Below are 9,583 nucleotides of genomic sequence, written 5' to 3'. Positions count from 1 at the left end.
AACGACCAGGGGGTTAGTCCACGAGTGAGTTGGAGGGAGTTTAATGTATTTTGAATCTTGGGGATTTTGAGGGAGTGTAAGAGAGTATAGGGAGTTTGAGAGAGTTTGGTGTGTTGAGTGTAGGGAGTTTGAGAGACTCTCCCAAAATCTCTACTTTTTTGAGAGATTTGGAGTGAGGCAAAAATACACTATAAACTCCCTAGAACTCCCAAAAAAAAAAAAACTCCCTATCATTCTAATTTTTACCACTAACAGGGAGTTTAAGAGTTTCTTTCAAACTCCCCCACGACTAACGGGGTTTTTTAGGAGTTTGGGAGACTCTTCTAAACTCTCCCACGACTAACGGGGATTTTGAGAGACTCCCTCGAACTCCCTCACGACTAACGGGAAAAAACACAACTCCCCCCAACTCCCCCAACTCCCTTGAGGACTAACAACCTGACGTGTAATCTTAATTAGTACTAGTATTATTTTTTGATTTATTTTTCATGTGTCGCATATCCCCATTTTTTTTCTTGAGTTTCCTTGGCTAGTTTTGGTTTAGGTCTTATTTTACAGTCCATCCATTTTGGTTTACATCACACACCACCAAAACAAGGGGCACCGAAGGAGGTAAGAAAATCCAAAGCTTAGATCCCTCTGTTTATTTATTTTATTTTCTTGAAATTTCAATCAGTCGTTTTTGTATCTATAAGTAACACTGTTATTAATCCAGATAACAGCTCAATGAGATCAGTATCTATTATGATCTTTGTTTGTATCAGTAAAAACGAAATCTTGATCTTATTATGTGCTTGGGGTTTTGTTTCTGTGATCATTGATCTGATATCTAATTGTTTTGTCTTAAAATTACATTTGCTTTAGTCATAATAATTTGTTGAATTTTTGAAATGTTAGCATGATAACAAGTTGTGTTCATACCCGTGTTCATGAGTTCTACCCCTTTGCCGCTGTGTGCACAGAAAAGCTATGCAGCAGGGTTGGTGTTTGTAAGGACAATGTGTGGTGCAGTTTCTTTAAGATGGAAAACAGGGGAACTATAAATTGTAGGGTTATACATACTTTTTTGTTGAGCTTGCAATTGTTTTCTTTGTTGTATAATTTGACTTTTCAAATGGCTCAAAACAAGACGCGGGCTGATATTTTTGAGCGATTTATTTGGATTACTGTTAATGTGTAGTTTTATGAGCTTTCTTAGGGTACCATTAAGAGCTTTTCAGTTAATCTTACGAGATCCTTCACTGGAAAGTTTGAATAACAATATGATGTCTAGGCACTTACTGTTATACTTGTTCAACTGGATTTGTTGCATATGTCGGAAAACCAAGAGCAATTTCCATATTTGAAGTCATGAATACTTATCTCTCCGGTGTATTTCGTGGAAGCACTACTGATGTTCATTTACCTACTATGTCAGACATAGTTCCCTTGGTACTGTACTACTATTTACATTTTATTAGCATCTGTGTCTACGTGTTCAGTTCTTTACATTCAGTTCTTTACATTAGTTTCCTGTTAACATCCAACTAGTGGTTTACATTGATTTGCAGTGCATGGATTGTTGAAACATTCTTTTCTTGCAGGGGCATGGATTGGTTTCCTTGAGTTGAGACTTCAAATCAGCAAGGTGGTTGAACTGGGAGCTGGCAACCATTGTTTCATCCAATGGCTTCAGTTAGCGTGCCACCTACAGCTGGGTTCAAAGAACCTAGCAGTAATACTGCAGGTATTGATAGGCTGCCTGAGGAAATGAACGAAATGAAAATTAAGGATGATAATGTAAGTGGAGTGAGATTTTTGTCATTAAATTTTGTTGTCAACTGTTGGTACCGTAACATACATTCAAGAAATTGATCCCTTTTTAGGAAATTGAAGCAACTGTGGTTGATGGAACTGGCACGGAAACAGGTCATATAATTGTGACAACCATTGGTGGAAGAAATGGTCAACCAAAGCAGGTATAGTTGGGGGCTGAGTTTTATAACCCTTTTGTCTAGTTATGATCTTTCTTTTGGGTTGTTTTCATTCAATACAGTTTTTTTGCTTTATTATAGACCATAAGCTATATGGCAGAGCGGGTTGTTGGGCATGGATCATTTGGAATTGTTTTTCAGGTACGTGTTTTCTGTGGTACTTTTATGTCGTGAACACAGAAAACTGTATGTACAACTGGCTCATGTCTGGTTACAATTCATGAGAGCATTTGTCTATTTGGTGATTTCATGTTTTGGCATTTGATTGTAAATGAAGTTTAAACTTGGTGCTTTCCTGTTGTTGCTCACAGGCCAAATGCTTAGAAACAGGTGAAACTGTAGCTATTAAGAAGGTCCTTCAAGATAAGAGGTACAAAAACCGTGAACTGCAAACCATGCGTCTGATCACCCAAATGTTGTTTCTTTGAAACACTGTTTCTTTTCAACGACCGAGAAGGATGAGCTTTATCTGAACTTGGTACTTGAGTATGTCCCCGAGACTGTTCACCGTGTCATCAAACACTATAACAAGATGAACCAACGAATGCCGGTGATATATGTGAAACTTTATACTTACCAGGTATGTGTCATTATGGATTGTGAATATGTTAGTGAATATTTAAAAAAGTGCAAGCGTAAAACAATACGCTCTCTCAGCGAAGCGTAAAGCGTTATGTAGTTAAAGAAGTATAATAGTTCTTAGGGTTTTCTATGTTACCTTAGACTTTAAGACAAAATAGGAAATGTCAGGGCTAAATTTTAAATCCCAAAAGCCCTTTTTTTTCTTCAAATATAGGACCTACTACTGAAGAGCACACTTTGAAGCGTTTTCTTACTGAAGCTCAAAAAGGTGAGCTTTAATACGCGCTTCAAAACGTTTTTTAAAACACTGGTTGTTGATTCATCGGAAATCTGTACAGTTGGAAGTAATCAAGTATCAGATTTGTTCTAAATGTAAACTGCATTTCCTAATAAATACCATGCTTGTTAATGCTGAGCTGTTTACTGAAGTAGTGCCCATTGAGCTTATCTGGAGGAAATTGTACTTCTATACTGTGTTTTTTGATTGAGGATGAGGTATTACCACGTAAAACATCTTCATTAGGAACCAGCCAACCAGGTCGTAATAAAAAAATTTAACACCAAAAAATTGGTTGGCTGAGTTGCGTTAACCAATTTTTAAAGTGGTTTAGAGTTAGACGTGATGGTATTACGGATTTGCGAGTTGCTATAATTAAATGGAGAGACAGTCACCCATAGAGTGAGTAGTGCTTATTTTTTCTTGTTCCACGAATGGTAAATGGGGTGTTAGTTCTTTTGTTGACTTTCTGTAATAGTTATTGCTATGTGCTTCGTACTTTGTGGTAAGTTTCAAACTCATTTTTTCTTATCTATGCTTCCGAGTCACTATACTTTTTCATTCCTCACTATAAATAGGCACAACTATCTATATCTGCGGAAACTTCAAGACTGTTGGTTTTTGCAGATTTGTAGGGCATTGGCTTATATTCATGGTGGTATTGGGGTCTGCCACAGAGACATTAAACCTCAGAAGCTTTTGGTACGTGGACAAATCATTTTGGTATCTTTCACTTTTTGCTGGCATATATGTAGTTTATCTGCAAAAAAATGAGTACATTCTCGCTTTCACGGGGACTACTATATCATGAAAAGTGTGGTTTTTTGAAAATCAACAAGATGCATTACATGTGAGTTCACAACGAGGTAGTATAGCTCAATTGTTTGTCAGATGGAACACATCCCATGAGTGATCTCGATAGCTATGATTTGTTTAGTGTTGCCTCTGAAATTGAGTCTAGAAACTTTGCATCTAACCATCCCTTGGACAGGACTTCTTTTATGTGTTGGTGTCATATGACGTGGGTTAAACCAACTCCATAAACATACAAGTGTTTTACAAGTTGATGCATATGTCCTTGTCAACTCTTTTCCTTAAAACCACGGGCTAATAAACATGTGGACGTTATATTGATTTATGTTTCTCCTTTTTACTTATACCTTCTCTACCTGGTGATTTGCTGGAAGGCGGTTTTGGGGTATGTTTAATATCACAAATAATTGTCAATAGGTGTTAAACCCTGTTACCTTAGGAATTACTTACATTTTTCTTCAAATCTGAAGTTGTAATGGATTTGTTTGCTTTCTGCAGCGATTTAGTTTTTCAAATCACTTTTTTGTTTATTTGCGACAGGTCAATCCACATACGCATCAGTTAAAAATATGTGATTTTGGAAGTGCAAAAGTCTTGGTAGGCTGTTGAATACATTGATCTACTAATGCTTTTTTCTTTCCCTGCTAGTCTAATATTGTTCGCAGCATAGAAATTTTATGTGCTTTGACCTTAATAGGTTAAAGGAGAGCCAAACATATCATACATCTGTTCAAGGTATTACAGGGCTCCTGAGCTTATATTTGGAGCCACCAAGTATACTACAGCTATTGACATTTGGTCCGCTGGTTGTGTTCTTGCTGAGCTACTGCTTGGACAGGTAACTTTTTTGTCAACAAACCTAAAAGGCTAAACCATCTCCTGGAACACAAACATCACTGTTATGGTTACTATGCGTATCAAGTTCTTTTCTGTTTTCTTTTTTATTCGTTTTTCCAGCCCCTGTTTCCTGGTGAAAGTGGAGTGGACCAGCTTGTTGAAATAATCAAGGTAACTGTTGCTCTTCTTAAAATTTCTTCCACTTCAGTGTACACATTGTCTGGATTATACATGATATTGCAACGACAATATTACCGTATTGGAATCTCTATTACAGTCAGTGGTGATAAATTGTTTTTCATGTATGTCTAGTCTATGATTTTCACATGCATTAGCATCAGAACAAGTGGCTGCTGAAATCCCGTTTGGTTCTAACTCTCTTCAGTGAACATTTCACTCTTTTAATGACTTGAAAGATAGAGTTTTGAAAGAAGTGCATGTACAGCATCTCCTTACCCTCACATCACTGAGAATCCTGTAAATGGTGGCTAGGAACAACCTGCACATACACATACATGCTGTTCTAGTAGGAAGATTCTGTCTAGCTAATCGCCTATTCCAAAAAAAAAGTAGTCCTTCACATCTTTCGCATTTACGACCATTGGTGTGTTAATTTGCAGGTTTTGGGTACCCCAACTAGGGAGGAAATTAAGTGCATGAATCCCAACTACACGGAGTTTAAATTTCCACAGATTAAGGCTCACCCTTGGCATAAGGTACTGGAAAGCCGAATATCCTTGCTAAAAACGCTTACCCTTCATTTTAGCTTGTTAGTGAGGCTTTCAAAATGATGTCTACTTCCAGATACTCCACAAGCGCACACCACCACAAGCTGTGGATCTGGTGTCAAGACTTTTGCAGTACTCCCCAAACCTACGATGCACAGCTGTATGAATTTTATGCTGACAGATATAAGCTCTCTTTGATTTTTGCTTTGTATTTCATCTCATTGGTCAAGAGGCACGGTGTTGACTTATAGGGGTCTGTAGATTACTTGTATTGCAGTTGGAAGCTTTGATCCATCCATTTTTTGATGAGCTAAGAGACCCAAACACTCGCCTGCCAAATGGACGTTTATTACCCCCACTCTTCAATTTCAAACCCCATGGTATGTGTGGACTACTTTGAAATTTTTAGTGGTGAACCCAATTTTGATAGTCATGTTATGTGATTTCCATGTACATTTCTTTACAATATGATTATACTAACACAGATAGTTTGGTCGTCATGTTCCTGCTGCTGATAATGATCAGAACTGAAAGGAGTGGCAGCTGATATTGTAGCGAAGTTGATCCCGGAGCACTCAAGAAAGCAGTTTGCTGCTTTCTTGGCCAGTCATTCTTAACTACTTCATTTACATCCAAAATAGAGAAGTGAAAGAGTTGAGTGAATGCCCCCCTTCTCTTCTTTCTCTTCACTAGAAAGTGTGTAGGTGACCGCTCTGTTTACCAGTGAAATAATTCACATTCATTGCAGCCCATGGAAATTCTCAGTTTTCGTATCTTAGATTTTCCCTTTGGTTGTTGTTCCTTGTTCTCTTATTTCCGGAAGCAGATAATAAGAAAATTCTTCTGTTAAAATGGTTTTATAAACCTTGGGTGGGCGCTGCTGACTACCCTTGCCCTTAAATGACAAAATTGTAAAATTTTAGAGGTCGTCTTTGTTAGGCCCCTTCAGTTTGGGATTCTATATCTGAGAAAGAGTGGATGTATGGTATGCATGGAGAATGTGTCAGAGTGAGATTTTAGCAGAACTGGGATGCCTGACTGGGGCACCTCACAGAAAATTGTCTGTTCATCTATTGAAAATGAACCGGCTCCAAAGCCAGACATAATAAGGACACAACATTACCAGTAATCAGCATAAATTAATAGGGGGAAAATTGGCATCACTTAAATTAAGTATATAGTAAATAAATGGTCCGCTCTCTATCTCAGAATCGGCTGAGACGCCTTGAATTAATACAAGGTACAAATAAGGAATTCCAATACTGAACAACATGCAATGACGCTGAATCCTGTTACCAAAACAAGCTGTCTTTGTGGGATGGGCAACAGAATCTTGACCATGATGATGACTTTTTGGTGCACTTTTTGACACCACTAGATAGGTTGTTCTCCTGTAGTCACCTGGCCACAGATCACAGGTAAAAAAACAGTAAAGAATATGCTGCAACTTGGTTACTAGTTAATATATGGACCCAGTCAGTCGCACACCTGGTTACCATGAGCAGAAGAAAGCAGGATTTATGTTCCATCCTCACCGTCAGAGAGCAAGCAATCTTTTATTTGCTCCCTAGAAACGTAATCATAAACCCAATGGAGAACAAGTTCAGTTAGGAACAATTTTCTGTTTTCTCATTTCGTAACATAAAACATAGAACACCGGGAGTAATAAAGGAATGTCATAGACAACAACAAAAAGCAAATTATCACCTTAGCCAAGTCTGGTCACCATTCATGCTGTCCCTTGGTGCTCGTGCTACCATCGGCTGGGGCAGAAGCGAATAGAACTGCTCCATAGATGAATGCTCTTTTGGAAGTATCTGAAACTGGCAACTGGGGCAGCAGCTTGATCCAAAAATTTCACTTTCACTACATGTGTCAGAACTCCCAAGCTTCATTGTTAAACTTTCAAAATCTGATTTAGTCAGTGGACTGAAGCAGACTGGGCAGAGAAACTCCGACGGCATGGACTCGTCATGAGATTTTAGATTTTGCTTCTTCCTGCGACGCCATCGTGATGGCAAATGACTGTTATTGGAGTCTTTGCTTTCTTCTGGGAGCCTATTGAAATGAAATGGACTGAGCTTTTCTGCTGTTCTAACAATGGTGCGTTCACGTCCAGGGTTTTCTTCCTGCAGATATTCAGAAGAACCAGAGGAGTTCAGTTTACTGGTGAAAGCAGGAATGACAACAGAAAGAGGAGACCATATACACCACATAAATTGCAATATTTACCAGAAGAACTTGAATGAATGATGACACCAAGCCATTGATACCAGCACGAGGACCATCAAGCACCTCCAAGGTCTTTAAACTGTATTTCAGAAAGAGTAGAAGGGCTCGTGACAGAATCACAGATTTTTTTACACTAAATATGCAATAGCAAAGAATTACTACAAACCTGTCTAGGCAGCAGAGCATTTTGAGCTCTTGTGCAACACAGTCTCGCAGAGGAAGCACCACTGGGATCTCCCATCTCGCATCAATGTACTGCATATCTGCCGGTAAAGAATAACCTTGTCCCTGGTGAAAAGAACAAAAAGTATATGTGATTCAGATCTCAGGCTGCTACTCATTGGTTGTAATACAATTGCTGTTGTGCCCCCACACTCTTAGATGCGACTGCCTGGGTCTGCTACTTATTTAAGGAGTATAGTATACACTCTACAAATTTTAAAAGGGAATGTTGAACTATTCAAGGAAGTGAATTTTTTTTTTCATACTAATTCTAATTCCGAGTCACAATGTAATCTTCAGAATTTGGAATAGTTCAACAATTTCCTGCGTCTTCATCATATCAAGATTTTTATTCTACCAATAACTGAAAAGCCAAATCTAAACTTTCGGAATAGAGTTTCAAGTCAAAGAGCTACCAAATGTCCGAGTCATGCTCTCGAGGAGCTGTCACAAGTCATGCTCTCGAGGAGCTGTCACAAGTCATGCTCTCAAAGAGCTACCATAGTTTGAACAATTGATAGCTCTTTGAGAGCATGATCTGTGACAGTTCCTCGTGAACAAAAAAAGCTCCTTAAGAACATAGTTTGCGTGAGCATAAAAAGCTCCTTAAGAACATAGTTTGAGTTTCTGATAATCCGTGACAGCTCCTTGAGAGCATTGTTTTCCCTTAGCTCTAGTCTTTTAAGGGAAAATGAATTTAACAGCACCCCATTGATCTAACACCATACCATAAGATCAAAAACATACCTTCACAGTCGCTGAAATAATATGGCAAGCTATCGATGATGTGCACGATCCTAGCACCAGTTTAGTATACCGATTATCATAAGCAATCTGTAGTTATCATAACATACTCATTAATACAAGAACATCATTTCTTTCCATCACACCACATTAAGCTAATGAAAGACAAAAACAAAAGTAAACCTTCTGCAAGCACAGCATACGAAGATATCGCAAGAGATCTTCTTTGCCGGTGGCATCAGTAACATTACACAACAATTCACTCATCATGTTCCTTCCTTCCACAGGGTCCGAGGAACAAATATTTCCAATGGGCATAATGTGCAATTCCTTTTCAGGTGGCGACAAACTCGAAACAATCAATCTTAAGTCCTGAATTGCTTTATCCAATTCAAGAGAATTAATGTTGGTTTCATCGATAAATGCAACTCCCACACCAAATACAGGATACGCTTTATCTCTACTAGCTTCTGAATTTTTCTGTGCCTTTTCTTGCAACTCATGCACAAATTGTAGAGCTATCCTAGAAAACACACATGAACAAAGATTAAATTCTTGCTAATCGTGGAGATTGAAGAGAAAAAATTGGGGATTTGAATATAGAAATAGTACCTGGAGGAGTGACCACCAGAGAAGGCAACGAGAACTTTATCAGTAGGGGAAATCAAGTCGTTGGTAGTGATTGATTGCTTGAATTTACAGAAGAGATTAGAACGAAAACATACAAAGCAAAGATCACTAGTAAAATCCCCAGAAGAAGAAGAGATGGATTCTTCTACTTTACACTTTAAACAGATACAATGATGCTGATTTTGATTTTCGGAAACTAACACTTGTTTCTCCTCTTCGTCCTTGTAGCAACCACCACCAGCGCCGCCACATCCTCCTGAAGCACACGCCATGACTACTCTCTCTTTCTCCTTCGAGTCCGAAGAACTTGAATAATGTAGAAATTAACGTTTAATCCCTTCATTCCTGGGCTCTGGACGCTCTAGCCCAGTAATCTCTAGTCCAAACTCTCACCGATCCAAAAAAGAGAGTAGTTTTATTGGGGATTACTCAAAAATGGTGGGGGACTACTCTCCATTTTTTTGGGTGGATATTAGAAGTAATGATGAGTCACCCCTTATATAAGTATTTTTAATACCAAACTTGCCATTGGTAATTAAATTAGT

General features: G+C 38.4%; 1 protein-coding gene and 1 pseudogene across 2 annotated transcripts; one reads left to right on the top strand and one right to left on the bottom strand.

Moving 5' to 3' along the window:
* The first annotated feature begins 505 nt into the window (after window positions 1–505).
* LOC113301937 lies at window positions 506–5,960 on the top strand (annotated as a pseudogene).
* A 369-nt stretch (window positions 5,961–6,329) lies between these two features.
* Window positions 6,330–9,322, bottom strand: LOC113301935 (cytoplasmic tRNA 2-thiolation protein 2-like). 2 transcript variants are annotated; one of them, XM_026550766.1, is made up of 8 exons: window positions 9,021–9,322; window positions 8,592–8,931; window positions 8,412–8,498; window positions 7,609–7,730; window positions 7,443–7,521; window positions 6,918–7,339; window positions 6,699–6,777; window positions 6,330–6,611 (listed from the first exon to the last, which is right to left on the bottom strand). In XM_026550766.1, the coding sequence occupies exons 1-7, from the start codon at window positions 9,308–9,310 to the stop codon at window positions 6,729–6,731; spliced, it is 1,389 nt and encodes a 462-aa protein (XP_026406551.1). In that variant the 5' UTR covers window positions 9,311–9,322; the 3' UTR covers window positions 6,330–6,611; window positions 6,699–6,728. The 2 variants fall into 2 exon arrangements, with proteins under 2 accessions (XP_026406551.1, XP_026406552.1); XM_026550767.1 differs by having other exon boundaries at window positions 6,707–6,777.
* Window positions 9,323–9,583: the final 261 nt, after the last annotated feature.

The sequence above is a fragment of the Papaver somniferum genome, chromosome 8, assembly GCF_003573695.1.
Source record: "Papaver somniferum cultivar HN1 chromosome 8, ASM357369v1, whole genome shotgun sequence".
Classification (NCBI taxonomy): Eukaryota; Viridiplantae; Streptophyta; class Magnoliopsida; order Ranunculales; family Papaveraceae; genus Papaver; species Papaver somniferum.
Note: the sequence above shows the minus strand (reverse complement) of the source record. Positions and strands in the feature narration are given on the sequence as shown.

Bases quoted from the DNA above. Each gene is read 5' to 3' on its own strand.
- LOC113301935 (XM_026550766.1), bottom strand. From the start codon at position 9,310: ATGGCGTGTGCTTCAGGAGGATGTGGCGGCGCTGGTGGTGGTTGCTAC. The intron at 7,731-8,411 runs GTATGTTTTTGA...TCTTTTCACCAG, and splicing joins TTATTTCAGCGACTGTGAAG to GGACAAGGTTATTCTTTACC. The intron at 7,522-7,608 runs GTTTGTAGTAAT...TCTGAAATACAG, and splicing joins ATGCTCTGCTGCCTAGACAG to TTTAAAGACCTTGGAGGTGC.